Consider the following 19,610-nt stretch of genomic DNA (forward strand, 5'->3'; position numbering starts at 1 on the left):
GGCAGGTGGCTTAGCCTGTGCAGGCCTTGGTCTTCCCTGCAGAGAGGAGTGGCCTGACTGACCATGCCACCCTCTGCTCCCCTCTAGGCTAGGCCTGGCCTTCCCAAGGCCTCTGAGCATCAGACTCAGGTCTCGGGGCACCATGTGGAGCAGCAGGGCCTGTGTCTTGGCACAGCTGCTGCCGACCAGGCAGGTGGAAGGTGCTGGAAGGGTTCCACTCCCACTCGGTGTTTGAACAGCACCTGTTTCTTCCCGGTCAAAGCTTTGGCAGGAAGGGAACCACTTTTGCCCTGCTTCTGTGAGCACCTTCTTCCAGGAGACCGTTCCTTCATACTGCAGGGGTTCTCCCCTACCCCATCCCCGGAGCCCCAGGACAAGCCTCGCAGCCGAGGTGGGTGAGGGTGTGCAGCTGTCACTATTACTCCAAGTCTGGCAGTGAAGGACTTGACAGCCTCTTGGGTCACAGCAGGAATCTGGCCAGCGACTGTGATATTGGCATTGCTCTAGCAAAGGAAGTGCGGGGAAGACTCAGACCCACATACTAGCCCTGAGCCTGCACTTGACCCTTCGGTTCCCAGCCCTGCCCAGCACTCTTCCCAGGATGTGAGTTCCCCAGCAGAGTCTGGGACGGCGGAGCATGACATGGCCATCAACGGGGGATCTGCTTCCCACGGGAGGGTGGACTCGGGAGAATGCTGGGAAGGGTGCCAATGTCCTTGCTGGGCTGAGCTCTCCGCCTAGGATTCCTGTGTCCGCTCGGACTGTTCTCTGCCACCTGTTGCCTAGCTGCCCATCTCCTACGCACCCTCCTGGCTCAGCATAAGTGGCACTTCCTCCCTTGGACTGCATCATGCTTTGTCCTCGTACCTCCCCTCAGTGGGAGGCAGGTGGGCCCAGCAAAGCCGGAGGCCATGCTGAGGATGCTGGGAGCTGGGGCCAGGCTGTGGGCCGAGGTGGCCATGAAAACTTCCTCAGGAGGACTGTGGCTCAAGTCCTGCCTGTCACACGCTTGTCTGAGTAACACAGTGTGGGTTACCACTGAAATCGGGAAGGCTCAGGGAGGAAGGGAGCAAGTGGCGGGGGGAGGGGGGGCAGCACTGTTCAGAAAGCTCTAGAAATTACTCACTGAGCAACTCACGTTGACCCTGCTGGAATAGCAGGTTTCAAACTTCAAACATTCCAAGTCTCCAGATGCTCACCTCTGGATTCCCCAGCCACGGACTTCTGGCGTACACTCTGATCCTCTACCCCTCGGAGCTTGAGTATCTCGCAGAACTTTCTGCAGTGGTAGAATGTCCTGGGCTTGCAGCAGTTCAGCCCTTGACATGCTTGCTTGCACAGCCGAGGAACTGACGCTTTTCGTTGCGTCTCATTTTATGACGACTCAAATGTGAACAGCCGTGTGTGTCTGGCGGCCGCCTCATCGGACAGCGCACCTCTGGGAGGCTGGGAAGCAAGCTCTGGGGATGTGTTTCCAAACCACATGTGGAATGAGACAGCGGGCTCACAGCTGCCCAGGAAGGGAGTCCTCCAGGGAGCCACTGCTGGGACTCGGGGAGCGGGGGAGACTGGGGCAGGAAAGGACACAGTGGAGTATTCTCCAAAGAAGAAGCTGGGAGGCTCTGGGGAGGTGGGGTGGAAAGGTGGAAAGGCGGGGAGTGGGAATTTCCTGACCAGCAAGCCCTGAGGTTAGATGACATGTTCTTCAGCCACAGAACCACTGCAGATGATCTGGTTGGGGGGACCTCCATCTATTGTGAACAAATTGCAAGCTTATAAAAGCTAGGGAAGGGGAGGGGTGGAGGGCGTCTCCCGATAGTCCCCCAACCCAACAATGACACTGTAATTGGCTGGAAGGCACTTCTATTCCGCTAGACCCTCCAGTCCTGTTAGAGGTCAGGTTTAGCACGCAGGGCTGGAAGCTGTGCCTCAGGTCGTGAGCAGGTAAGCTGTAAGCCAGGCCCACCAGGCAACAGGCAGAGATCTAGGGGCGAGCTCCCACAGGAGATGGAGGCAGAAGTCTCCCCCAGCACCTCTGGGGGTCCTTGTTGGATTTGCACCTGTGTGGTGTTCCATCTGCCTGGGGCTGGCCCTGCTCAGCAGCTGCCTCAGGCCACTGCTGGTGGGAATTCACCCTCCCCAGCCAGACAGGTTAGGGCTCAGCAAGCCATGGCTCTTGGGACAAACCTGGCCCATTCCCTGAACTAAGAATGTTTTTAATATTGTTTTAATGGTTTAAAAAAAAAGCAAAAATAAAACCTATTGTAATGTAAAAAATCACACAACTTCAGATTTCAGCATCCCCAAAGGCAATTTTATTGGGACACAGCCCACACCCACCTGCTTCTGGGGAGTTGTTCTGACTTGCCAAGCTGGAAACACAGTCTCCCTGACCCTTGACTACCTGTGAGAGGCAAGGGGCATGGCAGGGGGGCCCCAAGCAAGGCCCAGAGCCCAGTGGAAAAGCTTCAGTGAGATGGACAGTGATGAGTGGGTGAAGAAATAGGATGTGATACCCTGCCACGTGACATGACAGGTGCAATCCTCCCCAAGTGGACTGGTAACAATGTCGTCCCACAGACAAAGGGACATGGATGGGGTGGCATTGGTGTGTGAACTGGGAGAGATGGTTCATGAACAGGCAGGTCAAGTAGGTCCCAGGACTAAGGGGCTGGCCACGTGGGAGTGGATTGTCCCCTGGGCTGCCCTGCCCACCTCGGCGGCCCCTAAGATGTCAGCTTATGTGTGCTGTCCACCCCAGGCCTCTCAGCCTTCACACCAGCTTCCTGTGCTGCCCCCATGCTAACTGCCATTTCCAGCCCAGCCTGAGCCCGCACCGCTGGTGTTTTGTGGGCATTCATTGGGGTGTCCAGCAAGCCCCTCCAAGTCACCAAGCTCAAATCCAAAATCAGCTCCCCCAAGGCTGCTGTACCCCAGAAGTTCTCATCTGGCACCCCCTCACCACCCAGCCAGAAAGCAGGGACATCTGAGTCCCACACTGCGTCTACTCACGCCCTTCGCTGCCCTTGCACATGCCCGTGCCCACAGCCCTCCGCTCTCATTGCCCTCCGGTGGCATTCCTCAGCCCTCTCGCCACCCTGGGATAAAGTCAGCCTCCTCGCTGTGTCCCTGGGTGGTGTCCTGCCTCTCTGTCCCCAAGCCTCCCCTCCCCAGGGTCAGCCCCTGCTGCCCTACCCCTTCTCGTCCCTCCGCCGGCCCTGTTCACCCCATCAGCCTCCTCCAACCCTGTCCACCTGCTCCACAGACACCGGACCTGGGCACCCTGCCATCTCCATTGCCCTCTGAGCTCCTGACTTCAGCCCCGACTCCACAGCCAAGAGAAGGCGTTAGGTCCATATACCCATTATACGGGCTTGTAAGGACAAAGACCCACATGTAGGTCAGGTCTCTTCCATCTCTGGGCACTTCAGCTCATCAGGAGATAGATCAAAACCAAACAGTGTTGCCCCACAAGGACGGGGAACCAATGGACCAGCGACCGTACCACCTTCAGGTGCCCTTGGCAGTGAACCTTACCCCTGGGGCACTCAACTTGGAGCTGCATCACAGACTCCTTTCCTTGTGTGTCCGGGCAGTCTTCAGCACTAAGCGTGAGGGCCACAGTGAGGCGGGCACTCTCTGTGGACCTTTCCTGGTCCAGGGCAGCTGGGCAGCTAGCTGGAGCCTTCCTGCCCTCAGGCTGCGGGAACGTGAGCCCTAATGGCCCAGATGCTCAACGTGGGGGCATGTGGGACATGTGGGATGGAACTCCCAGAGGCCAGCAGCCACCTCCAGCAGTGCTCCCACCCCACCCACCTTCCCAACCTGATGAGCCCAGCAATGCAGGATCACCAAGCTGGGGAGAGCTCAGGCTAAAAATAGACAAATACAGTTCCAGCAAGGCCCCCAGGGCTCTTCTGATTAAAATGCAGGAGCCTTCACAGAGTGGCAGTGTGGTTTTTCGTTTTAACTTCGTTTTGCTGATCTGATGGTTCCTGGCAGTTCTGGGTGGGCTAAGGTTGGGACGCGGCAGTGGGCGGGGAGCAGGCTTTGCACTCGCGTCTTCCTTCCCAAAAGGGACCTGGCAGACCCCTGGGGAATTCTGGCCAGCTCCCGCGAGTGGAGTTCAATGAGACTGACATCCAGACAGACAGGTGTGAAGCAAGCAGCATCTGAGGCAGACACGCAACCCACAAAGGGCAGCAGAGTGGGAGACCGGGAAGTACGCAGAGGGTAGTGCCAGAGGGGGGTCCCTTGTCTCTAAGGGATGGGAAGATTCTCCAGTGGTCTGTGTCTCCCTCACTCTGGCTCAACGCGTACAGCACAGCAAAGAGATCGCCCGTGAGAGCGTTTACATGATGGAGGCTCCAGCAGTTCCCTCACTCAGAGGCTTACGCCAACTGGCCCATCTTCTTTGGCCAGGAGTGAGTCATCAAGACAAAATAAAGCAGAAAAAAAAAAAAAGAAAACAGAGAACAAAAGAACACAGGGCGCCTTGCAAACCCAGAAAAGGCAGGGCAGAATATTGCCTTCTTAATAATAAATACATTTCATGGGCAAGATTGCAAGGGAATCGTTTAAATTAATTTCCGCTTTGTTTATTCGGTTGGTACAGGGCTTCAGTCCCAGCTGACGGTGATCTGTAAAAGTTCTAACATATTGGAAATCTGATTTTCCTGCAGCCAGATTCCCACAGTCCAAAATGATTTCTTTTCCAGCTCTGATAACCAGACAGGCAGGGCCCCAACAGACTCCCATTCAAGCCCAGGGCATTTGGGTCTGGTGCATGAATGACATCAACGAAAGGCCCCCATGTGGAGGGGTTAGCTAGTTCTACATGGAGAGCTGGCAGCGGGGCTAAATGAGCAGAGAGCAGTCGCAGGGCCGCTCCCCTACATGGCCTGTGGAAGCCCCTGGGTAGGAAGCCAGGGAGAGCTGGGCAGCCAAGGGAGGGACCCTGGTTTGCAGTTGAAGGCTCCAAAAGGAAAGGTTGAGGCTTGAGCATTTATTTTGATTTATTCATATATTGAAAGGCAGTTGCAGAGAGCTGGAGAGATCTGCTGGTTCACTCCCCAAATGGCCACACTAGCCAGGACTGGGCCAGGCTGAAGCCAGGAGCCTGGAACTCCATCTGGGTCTCCCAGGTGGGTGGCAGGAACCCAAGCACTGGCTCCACAGGGACTCCTGTCACTGGGCACTCAGAGCCTGAAATGGCTGGGCGCCCTGAAGCTGACGTGGTTCCTGCTGGGGCTCTTGGTTCCCGTCCTTGGTCCATTTCACCAGCAAACTCACCACCCCTTCTCCGCCACATACACACACACAGACACATGTGCGCACACACATGTGCATACACACATGAGTGCACACACACACACACACACACCAGCACCACAACTTGCCAGTCAGCTCTACCAGCCTGCTCCCAGTTGCCAGGCCCCTGGGGACCGTCCGTCCCTACCCACATCACCCTTCCTAGACATGATGCCCACCCCCTGATAGCCAGTCTGACTCTGGCTGTTTTTCAAAAGCCAAGTCATCATGCAGAGGTGCGGTTTATGCCTCAGCTGACAGATGTGTGCCAGACAAGTGGTTATTCAGAAAAAAACCAGGAAGAAGGTGTAACAGAGATCTCAGGCTCTGGAGGTCCATCCCAAAAGCAGCTGCCATCCCTGCCCCTGGCATTGGGCAGGTGTCTACTGGGGCTACCTGGGCAGGTGTCCACTGGGGCTACCTGGCCATGACGGGTCTAGAGTGTGTGTGTGTGTGTGGTGTGTACATGCACACATATATGTGTGCTCTTGACTCCTTCCCTGGACACCAAGGGTCTCACCTGGGATGTGGGGATGCATGCCAGAGACACTGCAAACCCCTAAAGTAACAGACAGCTGGTGCGCCATGGGGCACTTCCTGGTTCTCAGCTGTGCTGGATTCTCCGGCTGCTCCTCAGGCCCTCCGAGGGAAAGGCCCTCCCAGCCGCCCACCCTGGGGCCCTGCTAGCAGATCCTCTGTTAGAAGCTGTCCCTGAAGTTAGTCTTCGTGCTGGATCCCGCTGTGATTGCACCCCAGTCTCCCTAGGCCTTCTAGCTCCTTCCACTGAGATGCCTGCCTGCCTTCCTTCCTGCCTTCCTTCCTTCCTTCCTTCCCTCCTTGCTTCCTTTCTTCTTTCCTTCCTTCCCTCTTTCCGACTGAATTCTCGTTTTTCCTCTCTCCCTAGTGCTTGTACGGCTGCTATGTCCACTCCTCCATCATCCCCACCTTCCACCGGAGGTGCTACTGGCTCCTTCAGGTAGGTGGCTGGGCCTGAATTCTTCTGTCACTGCTGCTTGGGGTGGGTCTGCGGGGACACAGGGCTGAACATGTGGCCCCACCGAGGGCCCTGGGTGGACCCTCCCTCCTGGAGACACTGGCTGCGTGGTGCTGAGGGTAGCATGGGGGCCGGCCCGGCGTTGTCGGGAGCAGACAGGTGGAGTGGGCCTGCCAGCAGGGGCGGCCATGCTCACCAGTGAGGAGTAGGCTGAGGTGCTCCAGGGCGCCCTGGCTTCTGGGGCCAAGGGTTGCGAGTTCATTGTCTCTGACAGGTGGGTCACAGCACACAGTGTGCTGGGTGCCGTGGGGTTCCAGGGATGGCTTGGTGAGAGGAAGTATCCACGAACTTTGTGATTGGTTCATGATGTCTACCGTGGCGGAGATGGGGAAAGTGGTAGCTTGGGGATCAGGCCATCTCCCAGAAGACTGAGGTCCCCATGCTGTTGAGCCCAGGAAGGGGAGAGTCTCTGTGGAGTTTGCTGGCCTCTTGCTGACTGGGGACGTTCTGAATGCTGTCTTGCCTGGTGGAGGTGCTGCTGTGTTGCTGAACCTGGGTCCCTCTGAGAGCTGGCCTTTGTGGTCCTGGCAGCCCTTGCCTCCTGTCCTCCCAGGAGTCCCTGCCCGAGGCCTTCCCTGCTGCGGGCTCACTGTCCACACCCACCTGTGAGCTATTTGGTGGATGCTTGAATTGAGGGGGCGGGAACAAGTTATGAGTGCTACAGTGGTGTCTCCAGGGGCCAGAGAGGCCCTTGGCCCTGGGATGCCAGCCTAAGGCATCCAGGGGCTCAGAGCTGTGTGTATAGAGAGGCCCAGCCCCACCCACCCCGACGTCCCAGCCCTTCCTGCAAGTCTGGGAGCACTCCGGGCCTGAGCCTGTCTGAGGACTGTGGATGGGCCAGGCTGCCACTTTCCGGCCTGCTGCCTGGCCCTGGTCTCAGTGTTCCTGGCTCTGCCTGCCCGGAAGCCTGACACGCTGGCTGCTGACTTTCCTGTGGCTCAGCCCTGCCTCCCTGGAACCGCAGGGTGGTGCTCTGGTGCCAGTCGACAGGAAAGACCCCACAGCCTTGCCCCGTTGATTACATTTAGTAGAGTGCAGAGGAAGGGGGTGTGTCCTGTGTCCTCCAGTCCTCTGGCTCATGGAGAAGGAACAATATCTGGGCCAGCCTGCAGCTCTCGGCGACTTCTCTCTGACTCCAGGGTCTGACTTTGACTGGTTCCCATTCTGGTTTTTATGCCTGCCCATCGCCCTCATCAAAACGCCCTTTGAGTCTTCTGTCCAGCTGAAGCAGCACCCTAGGGTGGGCTTCCTGTCTCCCCAGTCCCTCCACCCAGGGCAGCCCAGCTCCTGCTAGACTACATCCCCCTCATGCAGGCCTGCCCCATCCTGAATAGCTGCCCTGCCGCCCTCCGTGTTCTCGGCTTTTTAATCCCGATGAGTGTCCTTTCCTGGAATCAGACACCTGGGGGCTTCCGAGAGGGTGGAGATCATGCCCTCCCCACTGCGGCTGCCCGCTGCTCCGGGACTTCTCTCGGGTGCTGCTCCAGTGCCCAGCCTGGTGCTTTGCTTCCCTGGCCTCCCTGCACAGGGCACATTCCTACACGACTCGTGGACCTCTGGCATGTCACCTGCCAGCTGGCAGGAAGCTAACATCTGCCCATGGGCCAGTGTCACAGCCATGGGCTCCTCTTGGCTGGTTATGGGCCTTTCCTTTCTCCTCCGTGCCAAAGGGTGGGCAGACTGTCATACCACTCCATCTTGGTGTCCTCCAGGCTTGAGTCTGCAAGCAGATGGGAAGGTGTGCAGGTGTGGGGGTTCCCAGCTCCCCTCAAGGCCGCAATGACAGCAGGAAGCTAAGGAGCCAAGTCCGAGGCAATTAGTGCAGGCCTCGCCAGCTCAGAGCTGGGAGTGAATGCAGTAGCCGAGGAGTTCAGGGCAATTTGTTCTGGGGCTGAGTACAATGCCAGGACAATGACAACGCGGTCAGGTTTAACTTCTCTGACGTTCTCAGGCAGGAAGTGCAAGAGACTGAATTCCCAAGGAAAGGCATGGGATTGGAGGCGTCCCAGCAGTGACTGTGGTACCAGCCAAGAAGGGAGGCAGTTGGGATGCCAGCCCAGTCCAGTACCCTTGAGCACCACCTGGTGCCACTGGGCCAAGGGACCCAGGGCTGGCCACATCTGCTCTCAGGCTGCCTCCCGCAGGAGCCGGTCACTGGGCCGGAGGAGACTCCTCTCTGGTGTCAGGGCTCATGAGCGTATCTGTTTTTAATGCAGGTTCTTGCTTTCTGCAGATAGATAAACTAAGTGAAGACTGGCATCGTGTACAAATAGGAATGAAGTCTATTTGACGATTAGATAGCAAACATACATTCACGTACCCCCCCCACCCCAAGAAAGACCCAACGTGGATGAGCCAAAGAGCTTCCCACGTACAGGAAGAACAGAAAACCCAGGCAGTGTACCCATCCTTGGAAAGATCCATCCCAGGCCAGGTTAGCAGGAGAGTGGCAGAGGTTAGTCTGTGAACACACGAGAGCTGTACGTTCCAGCATGTTCTATGGTAGAAAGAGGGCAAGTGGGAGCCAGACCTCTAAGCAAGGCCCAAGGGAGAAGTTTCATCTTTCACCTCTCCCTATAAGGAACAGGGTGGCACCCCAGTGGGATGTGCAGATGAGGTGGAGTCCTAGCATGCACCCTGTTACTAAATGCAACAGGTGCATGCTGGGAAAGTGGGCATTTTCAGTCAACAGTGAACAAACACTCCAGCTTGTCACACCTAGCAAGCTTCCTGCTGGTTTGGCCCACTCACATGGAGCAAGGAGGCTGTGCAGGATGCCTCTAGATCAAGCAGAGCCTCTTCAGGAGAGGTACCTACTCTCCACCCAACACTGGCCGCCATCACAGCCTCTGCTCACTCAGCAGCCGTCTGTCCACTGACCACAACCAGAGCCTCAGAGCCAACCCACTGCGGTCCCTCCAGGCCATCTTAACACGGAGAGGCTCCTCACACAGGTCTTCCTTCCCACCCGTCCTGTCAGCCCCCCGGGAGGGGACTCAGGTCTCTGCCTCACCCAGCACAGAGCACCTAGCATATGGGAGGGCCTACCTGCCAGGACAGGAGTGAGCAGACACGCAGGCCGTCAGCAGAGAGGCCGGGAGGGGCCGTTAGTGCTGAGGTTGGTGCTTCGAGCCGTGTGACTCCCCAGGAGAGCACTGCCTCCTGTGTCTTACTCTGTCTCCTTTGTCATGCCCCACACCTTCCCACCACCGCCATCTTCATTTATAATATCTTATTAGGATATGAACATGGAGGCAATTCCTGGACACAGGGTACTAAGCCCACTTAGTCCATGGATGACCAGTGGGCACCATGTGAAGTGGGCAGCACTGGACAGCTCCGAGTTTCTGGAGGCAGCAGCCAGGACCCAGATGAGATGAGCTCAAGCCAGCTGTCCAACTGGCACCTGGTCAGTGTCCACTCAGCTCTCCCCTGGAGAAGGTTAGCTCTGTGGACATGTGGGCTGCCCACATCATCAGCTAAGGTGGGGCTCTGTGGGCAGGGGCTTTGTGGAGCTCCTCCACTATCATGAGTCCTAGATAGACCATAGAGGTCAAAAAGGGGTCAGGACATAGGTCAGCCCACAGTCCTTGGGCTTAAGGAGACAGGGCAGGGCTTGGCTTCTGCTCTTAGTGCTGGCCGTTGGGCAGCCCTGCAGCCAGCAGATCAGAGGAGGTGTCAAGGGGTCAGTCAAATAGGAAGGGTCCTTTGGCCTCAGCTGCCCAAGGTTGGGTCTCACTCGGGGCTGTCTGGCTGTTGATCCCTGCTTGCTGGGGTGGAGGCCTCGAGGGATCCTTCCTGGCCCACCCTAGCCATCCATGGAGGCCTGGGTGGGGCGAGGCTAGAGTACTCACAGAGCAGTCTGGGCTTGCAGGTGCACGGCAGGTGTTGACAGCAGGAGGGGCTCTGGGCTCAGCATGCAAGCAGCTGACTCTGAGCACTGCCTGAGCCCCCAAGCCTCAGAAGTGACCACTCAGCCCATTGCCAAGGCTGCCTCCTCCTGTCTGGGCAGGGAGCCCTCTCCACATGCCCCCATTTCACTAGGTAGAAGACTGAGGCTCCCAGAAGTCCCACGAGGGCAGAACTGGAGTGGGGCTCCACGGCCCCTACTGCTGCAGGCTGCCTCCTTGTGGCGAGCACCCTCATCTTTTCTTAGAGGTGAGGCATTTGAGAGGCAGACAGGTTGGGCACCTTGTCCCAGGTCATGAAAGTAACCAGGAAGCAGAGCAGCTCCCGGGCCCCAACTCCTGTATGTGAGCCACTGCCAGCCTAGGCCCCCAGAACTAGCAGGTGCAGAGGCCCCAACACTGTCCATGCAAGGCCACATGGCCCGGCTGGCTGATATGGAACTGCCAAAGGAGCTGAGCCTTGGGATCTGTGGAAACCACACATTCCATCTGCCGTGTTTCAAGCTAAAACTCTTCCTCCTGCCCCTAGCCTGTTGCTGCAGGGAGCATTGACCTACAAGGGCAGCAAGGTGGTACACAAGCTCCCTGCCCCCTGTGCCTGGACCAGTGGGAAGGTGCCAGGACTGGGCTATGTCCTGTAGACACAGCACCTGAAAGTGAGGGAGCCCAGCCTAGACTGTGGCCTTGTCTTACAACGTCTTAACCTCAAACCTGGAGAGTGGAGAACATGGCCGACATATTGGTGGACTGGGTTGGCAGGAGAGGCCCAGCTCGTGGGTACAGCTTGCACACCACCAGGGCTCAGGGAGGCCACAGCCCTGGCCTTGGGCGGCCTTGGGTACCTGGCTGAGCTCCAGGGGCACTGAGTTTCTGTCCTCCATCTCAGCAGCTCTGGGATGGATTCCCAATGCTGCACAGAAGAAGCAACACAAGGCCAGGGAGAATCAGGGACTCCCCCAAAGATGGGTGCAGGTGGGACTAAACTCAGACGTAGTCCCCATGAGCTCCAGGCCACACAGCCAGGCCTGAGGGGCACTGAGGGTGGTCCACAGAGACAGGAAGACAAAGCTGCTCCCATACCCTGCTGGGAGCCGTCGTGGGATCTGCTCTCAATGCCACAGACGTGAGTGGCCACCTATCCTGGCCACCCACCTAGGCCCTTCGAGTCCCTGAGGGGTTGGTCTGCTGCTAGATCTCTTTTTTGCACACCCCAGCTGACTTTGCACCCTTTCTGGAGCAGGTGGACTTGGCAGGGGCTCTGGGCCAACCTGGCAATGGCTGAAAGCTGCTTTGGACTCTGAAAGGAGCCGAGGATAGGGGGCAGATTCAAAGCCTCCACGGAGCAGACACTGATGGTGGCCAGCCTCACCCTCACCAACACACATCCCAGGTTGGAGGCTTCTAGGGTGGGGCATCCCTTATCACTGTCACCGTGTGAATATGGGCTGAGGGCCCAGAGGGCCTGGTCTTGGCTCAGCCAGAAGCGGACTGAGGGCAGGAAAGTTGCAGGCCCACGCTGGAAAGCCAGCCCAGCCCACGGGCACGGCAGGAGCTACAAGCATCCAGCAATGGTCAGGTCGTTAGGCAGCTGAGTACGGGGTCTGGTCCTGCAGGATGGGCGAGGGACTCTGGAGAGAGCACCGAGATAGAGGCAGGACTGGGCTGTAGGCAGCGCTCAAGCTGGAAAAAAGCAGAGGCTGCAGCCAGATGGAGGAGCTGCCTCAGCCCAGTGGTTCCAGAGTGAGCTGCATCCCAGGAGCCATCCTGAAGGCGTCCATCTGTAGAGGGGAAAGGCCTTCTGTGGCTGGAGTGAGGGCTGGTCACGGGAAAGCAAATGGGGGGAGGTGGCAGGGATGAATTGTGGCCTTGCTTCCATAATTCTTGAGCCGCCGTCTCGTTCCGGCTTTATTCTAACCCGCAGCTTCCACATCTTTCTCCATTTAATGTCCCCTGAATAACGCAATGAGAAGGTAAGGTAGACACTGGGAATTTACAGGGCTATGCAAAAAATTGCTCCATTCCATTAAGATTTCAGGACCCTTGCCAAGACTGCACGGCAGAGCGGGCAGTATTTCCTCCTCAGATGCCTTCGCCTGATTACGATTTATGATGCCAAGGCCACTGCAGTACCCACTTAAAGGCTCTGGAAAATATGGCAGTGCTTCCCTTCATACCCCAAAATGGCTATTATGGCTATCACAGTCCCTGCGGAAACGCACTGGGCATTTTCCCTAGGTTCTCTCACCTTGATCCTGTATGTCACCCTCCGCTTGGCCGTACCCAGTTGGCTTTCTCAGCAGGTGTCCTCGCAGCCGAGGATGAGAGCACTTTGACCCTCACCGTGCAGGTGGCATCGGGGCCAAGGACAAGGCTGGAGGTGTAGCCAGAGCCTTGTGGGGAGGTGGGACCCTCCGTTCCCACTGAGTGTTGGAAGAGACCTTCTCGCAGGCGTCTGAGGCTGCAGCGCCCGGTTGCAATCCAGCTACTCTGTCCCTGCCAGAGTGAATTCACCTTTTGGAATCCCGTTGCTATTTCGGTCACAAACATGTCCCTGCTGAAGTCAATGAAAGGACTACCTGGTAGGAAGTAGGATGCCATCTCCATTCACTGGCCGTCCCTCTACTGCTGTGTTCCCCCTCCAGAGCCAAGCCCTTGCCCCCTGCTCCTCCCCACTGGGGACCACCATCGACTCACCCCGTCCAGGCTGCCCAGACCAGCCTGGGAGACAGAGCATGGAGGAAGCTGCTGCAGCCCCAGCTCCTTCGAGACGGGAATGATCAGTTAGCCTTGTTATCCAGAACTTGGCCGTGGCCTGGTCCTCCTGCCGCGGAGGGTGTATGCCTCCACCACTGTATTATTTGGCGAAGCGATTGCTTTTACTGCAAAGGTGGGACAGCGGACAAGGCACTTGGGTTACTATTTCCATTGAGCCCGCCGAGGATTGCCGTTCCCTCCTCCCCTTGGAAGCGAGCCGGAGGCCAAAGCTGCTTAATTTGCCTTCTAGGTGGCTTATGACGCAGGCTCTGGTTTAATTATCCTCTGGGTGTAATCTTGCTTTGACATGCTGACATGCGGTCTTGAAGGTCCCTAATCTTCTTTGGAGCAAAGGGGAAGCTGCGGGTTCTAAAGCCAGAGACAAAAGTTTGCCTCCAGGAAATGCTTTCTGTTTTGCCTCTGAAGGAGCTCAAAGGGCCATGAGTCAAATTCAGAAGTAATTGGATAGAACACGTGGAAAGGCAAGTCCAGTGCAGGCTGTCCATATGATAGCCAGACACATCGTCTGGCCTCCTGCTCGGGCCTCCAGCTGTGGCCCCCACTGTGCCCCTGCTGTGCCCCAGCCATAACCCCAGCCAGGCTGCAGGGACGGGATGTAGGTTGGACAAGCAAGGATGGGCCACAGTTCCATGTCACCCCTGCTCGACCGCAGTCTGTCACTCCACCTTCTGCCGCTCTCAGAGACAGCAGAGATGCACTCAGAATGCACAGCCAAATGGAATTCACTGTTACTATGTGCAATCTGTGTAGTGTGTGATGAGTGGAGGGGGACCTCTGCGGAGAACCAGCTATGATCACGAGAGTCCCGAGCAGGTGGTTGGCTGGGACACCTGGGAGGAAGCTGGGTCCTGGTGCTGGCTCCACTGTGGCTGCCACGGCACGAGGGTGTGGCAGCTTTTGCTGTGCTGTGCAAAGTCCCACCCAGGGCCTGCCTCATTCATGCTTGGTCCTCCACCCAGGGGAACCAAAGAGTCGGCAAAGGGCCCGAAGATGACACTTCCCAGAACATTCCTGGCTACCAGGCCCCTGGCCCCAAGCGAAGGCCCCAGAGCCCTGGCCCACCCTTGACCCTGGCCCCTGCCTCCCGCCACGGATCTGGCTTTGGCTTTGCTGGGGCAGCTGGAGCTTTCTTGGTTGCTAACTCGGCAGTTCTGCTCAGCATGCCTGGGGCCCTAGCAGCCGCTGAGCTGTTTCTCCGCAGAATTGTGGTCATTTTCTGTCACCCCCACCTTCCTCTGTGGGTGTTGGAAACTGTGGCTGCTTCTGGAAGCAGAGCTGTCCTTTTCTTCCATGGCACGTGTCCTATGCACTACCTAGATGTCCTACACCTGCTGCCATTCAACCTGGAGTCCATGGAGGGACTAAAAGAGGCAAAGGCTTCTGCCACCCACCCAGGCCAGAGACTGGGTCCAGAGCCACACCGAGGCGGCCGCAGAGGGCTCTGTGCTGGGTAGGACGCGAGGCGGTGGACTGGGCATCTGGTGGTGTGGTCCAGATTCTGATCATAGCAACCCAGCCCCCCAGAAGTCCACTTCACCCCCACCTTCCTCTGAAAGCTCAGGGGCCAAAGGGACCCAGGGAATGATGGGAGTGATGACCGCAGCTGCACTTAGTCCCAACTTTTCTGCCAGTGTCATCTCACAAGACACACACAGAGACACATCACACATGACATACATGCGTACCACACACATGCATGCTATGCATGCATTCCACATGGTGTGCTACATATACATGCTACATGCTAAACATATTGCACACCACATGTACACACTGAATATATATACTTACACGCACATAAACACTACACACAATTTATAATATGATATACTACACATATATGCTACGTGCTACATGCATACCACACTGCACACATTACATATCACATACACAAACCAAGAATATACACTATACACATAATACACACTACACAACATGTGCATTTCACAGTATGACACACAATATGCTGCATACCCACCACACCACACACATTACACAGCACAAACACACACCTGAACACACACATTACATACGCATTATATACTAGGTACAGCAAATACACATTTCATGTATATAAGACACACTATGCATACACATCACATACTACACATAGTACATATGACATATGCACACATACATTATGTACATATTACATATATAAGTCATGCCATACACATGTACATATACACAAAATATATATAATCCACAGGTATGAGTGTATACATAATAAACACACAGAAGCATCACAGCCATTATGTGTCGCACAATATACATGTGCACAAACAACACACACCCATGCACGTGTATGCATACACGTGTATATACACACAACACACTCAAAATGCATACACATGCCAGAGAACATGTGTACATATCTAACATGTGTATGCACATTTGTGCAATCGGCAGGTGCCTATACATATGTGTGTTCATGCATGTGATTCATGTGTACGCAACCACACAATGACTCTAGACACTTGCACAGCCCTGCTTCCCATGCCATAGGAGCTTGGATACCTCTACAATGGGACCCCAAGGGCATGGTCAGCCAGCTGAGAGGGGCAGTGGACCTCGTCTCCACTGGGAACAGGGCGGAAAGCACAGAGGCCTCCACTTGCAGACCTGGAGGCTGCCGGCAGCGGAGGCATCTGCCCGTGGCGGGGGGAGCCCTGCGGGGTGTAGCCAGCAGGCCCTGGCGGGGGGAGCCCTGCGGGGTGTAGCCAGCAGGTCCTGTGAACACCAGAAGGGTGACAGAGCCCGCTGACTCCACCTGGGATGGGCCCTGCCAAGGGTGGTGCCAGCTTGCACTCTACTTGGCTAAACGTGCTCTAAATGAACAGGCAGGTCCACCCAAGGACCTCTAGCCACTGGGTCTCCTCCTGCCCCGTCCCTGATGCAGAAAACAATGCTTCTGTGGGTCCTAAGATCACAAGCCAGCCCTGCGACGTCAGTGCAGTGCAGCCACAGCTCAGGCTTAGAGCTGGCGGGACGGAGTTGGTGGCACCCGGGGCTGCCCACCTGCGCCCAATGCAGACTGCACGGACTCTGCTCTCAGCCCATGTGGAATGCGTTCTGTGTGGGCAGGAAAGCCTCCAGCTCCGGTGGCTCTTCCACTGGGCCAGCCCCCAACTGGGAGGTCAGCTCCCAGGGTGTCACTCAGAACCTTTGAGACTGTCAGATCACAGACTGCCTGTTGTGCCTGGCTGGGGTCTACAGGCCTGTGCCTGATCCCGCCACAGGCTGTCCTTCCCACTCCACCCGCCACACTGGCAGATTTTAGAACCAGAAAATGTTCCAAGTTGAATGTGGCAGAAGCAGGCCCGGGACTTACATACTTACATGAGCCTCCTGGGGCTCCAGACTGCCTGCCTGCCTGCCTTCCTTCCTTCCTGCCTGCCTGCCTGCCTGCCTTCCTTCCTTCCTGCCTGCCTGCCTGCCTGCCTGCCTGCCTTCCTTCCTGCCTGCCTTCCTGCCTGCCTGCCTTCCTGCCTGCCTTCCTTCCTTCCTGCCTGCCTGCCTGCCTGCCTGCCTTCCTTCCTGCCTGCCTGCCTGCCTTCCTGCCTGCCTTCCTACCTGCCTGCCTGCCTGCCTGCCTTCCTTCCTTCCTTCCTGCCTGCCTGCCTGCCTGCCTGTCTGCCTTCCTGCTTTCATGCCTTCATGCCTTCATGCCTTCGTGGCTTCCTCCTTTCTGACAGTGTCAATTATACTCCCAGCCCTGCAGTGAGCCTGCAGTGTGCACCTGCCTTGCTCTGCCTCCCACAATGTGGCTGCTGTTTCCCGGGTACTTACGGCACACCTGGAGGGTGATCACGTGTCATAGCCCACCAAGGAGTGAAGCTGCAGACCAGGGTGCCCAGTGCCACTGAGGCCACCTGGCAGGAGATCCCTCTGCAAGCCTAATACATGGTCAGACGTCACGCCAGGTGCTAGGGACATGGGGAGGAACCTGCAGCCAGTGGGGTGGCAAGGGTCTTGCACTCTGATACAAGGAGACCAGGGTGGTGAGCCCTGGGGAAAGCAGAGAATGGCCCTGCACACATCTGCCGCCTAGGCTTTGTTCCGTGAGCAAAGTTTAAGCTGAACATCCATGTTTTTCACTGTCTTTGCAAATATCTCAAAGAAAACTTGCTTTGTCTTCTTTCCAAATCAAAACGGAGGCTGCAGTTCACGTGCCACCTACACGTGTGCAGTCCACACAACATTCCAGTCTACATGACTCCCAAAGACCACCTGCCTGGGCTGGGGCCCACCCACCCTGGCCCCTCCACCCTGGCCCCACCCACAGAGCCTTGTCCAGCAGAACTGGATGACCGATCTGAAAATTAAAAAGAGACAGGAAAAGATCTCCTCTAGCTATTGGTTCACTTCGCAGAAGACCACCATGGCCAGGGCTGGCTCAGACCACAGCCAGGAGCCAGGAGCTTCACTCAGGTCCCCCATATGGGTGCAGCGGCCCACGCCCTGGGACCAGCTTCTGCCTCTTTCCCAGGCACATTAGCAGGGATACCAGCAACACAGAAGGCGGGTTTACCTGTTAAGCCACAGCACAGTACTGTCATTTTAAGGGTACAGATGGGCTTGAACTTGGTGCCTTTGTCCACAAAGGAGCTCCAGGCAAACGCTCCTTCCCTTTTTAGGTTCAAGGCAAATAGAGGGAGAATGGCTCAGGGTGTGTCCATGTGTCCCACCAACTGTCTGAATACTTTGGGTTGCACTTGGGTATGCCTTGTTGGCCTGACCCAGCGGGGACAGGAGTGAGCACTTGGTGGTCTTTGTCCTTCAACCAAGGCTAAAATGAATGAGTTGACTCTGGCCCAGGTGGGAGGCTTGTCAGAGGAAACAGTATTGAAGATGGTTTTTGAGCCAAGTTATTCAGCTGCCTGGAGGTGCCCTTTATCTCTTACTTTCCAGAGGATCATAATGTTTAAAGCCACTCTCCCAGCACCTGTCGGGAAGCCAGCGTTGGGATGGGCAGCTCCTTCTCGGTGCAGACTCACTGGCTTACTCACTCTGCAATGGGAAGTGCAGCCTTGGCATGCTCCCTCCTGTGGAGTCACCAGTCAGTGTGAAATCCAGGTCCAGTGTGCTCAGACTGGCCCGCCCCCAAAATCCTGGCAGCCACATTGCCACTGGTATTGGATGCTCAGCCAGGGTACTGGGCAGGGGACTGCTGGTGGCCAGCTGACTCCATGGGGCAGTGTAGGGGGATCTGCTGGAAGTTGGGTGCTATTCTTTGGCCAGTTCTCTTGGGTAGCAGGTATTTCCTGCCACCCTGTGTGGCAGGAGCCACAAACTCCTCTTTGAGTGTGAAGGTAACAGGAAATAGTTTCCTGAGGCATAAGAAAGGGAGAGTGCCCCACGGGACTGAGGACTGGGACAACCCTGGTGGGAGCCAGGCACTGACCATGAGGACAGCTACGCGGAGGCACACAGGGGCCATCTGCAGACTCCATTCAGACACGCAGTTGAGCAAGAGCAGCTCACCTGCCTATAGCACGGAGGTGGCACCGTGGGAGGCAGAGAAGTTTCCATGGAACTTCCTAGGAGTCAGTCAGTAAGCATCTATCTTGTCCTGCCTGTGCCTGTGAAGCCTGAAACCATGCATGTGTGTGCACACGCACCTGCAAGCGTCCACACGTTCGCAGCAGGATCCAGACACCAGATGCTAGCTCCTTCTGAAAGTTTCTACTCCAATTCTTCCCTTTCTCACTTAACCACAGGACAGTCGTGCCTGGGAACTGATGAGAGAGGGTGAATGTTTTCCTTCAGGGGCCTCTTCTTGACCCAAGTCTGGCCCCTGCATTGAGGACATTTCGGATCCCGAGATCTTGCTGGCCCTGCTGCATGCTCGGTTTGGGGGTCACCAGATGCAATACTGTTGCTCAGGCAGCTGACAGGTCAGCCGGGAGCGGTGAAATTGCTTCTGGCTCTCGGCCTGCTGGGGTGTGGAGGCCACCCTCAACCGGTGTTGTCTCCTGAGGGACACTGGGGGATTCCTGCATCTGCAAGCTGAACAGGGGGCAATTTAGGATGACGGCTGCTCCCTTGACACATTTTAAACACACTCCCAAACTCTGTTCATTTTGTCTTTGATGGGGAGGCAGCCTTCTGGGTTTTTCTTTCAGGAGATGCAGATTTAATGGACTGTGATTTTTCTCCAGATCTGCTTTTTTTTTTTTTTTTAAGAAAGAAAGAAGCAGCAGCATTAAAAAAGCAACTCAGAATTTCTATTTGCTCCAAGAGAAAAAAAAAATCTGCTTGATTTTCAGGCTCTAGATTTTCCTGAGAGATTAGTGTACTTGCCTGCCAAGATGTTAGCTAAAGGAAAACACATTTGCTATAGATCAGAAATATTTATCCTTTCCTGGGCAGCGGAGCTACAGAACCTCATCAGGATGAGCAGCCTCTAAAAATAGGAGCCAAAACTCCACTTGCCCCAGCCGTGGGCACTAGGGGCGTTGGCTGCCTCTGCAGATCGGAAGCCTCAAAAAGGAAGGGCTCCAGGGAGGTGACTAGGGACACCTGTGGACCAAAGGAACCTCACAGATGCCAGGGGTCAGGAG

General features: G+C 56.3%; 1 protein-coding gene across 1 annotated transcript in view; it reads left to right on the forward strand.

The window, feature by feature from the left end:
* The window catches only part of LOC101529813 (calmodulin-binding transcription activator 1), a 439,149-nt gene that overhangs the window by 255,688 nt on the left and 163,851 nt on the right, over nucleotides 1-19,610 (forward strand). Inside the window, exon 3 of the mRNA XM_058674694.1 lies at nucleotides 6,215-6,286. Coding sequence (XP_058530677.1) covers nucleotides 6,215-6,286 — 72 coding nt within the window. The remainder of the gene's footprint in view (nucleotides 1-6,214; nucleotides 6,287-19,610) is intronic.

The sequence above is a fragment of the Ochotona princeps genome, chromosome 2 (genome assembly GCF_030435755.1).
Source record: "Ochotona princeps isolate mOchPri1 chromosome 2, mOchPri1.hap1, whole genome shotgun sequence".
NCBI classification, from domain to species: Eukaryota; Metazoa; Chordata; class Mammalia; order Lagomorpha; family Ochotonidae; genus Ochotona; species Ochotona princeps.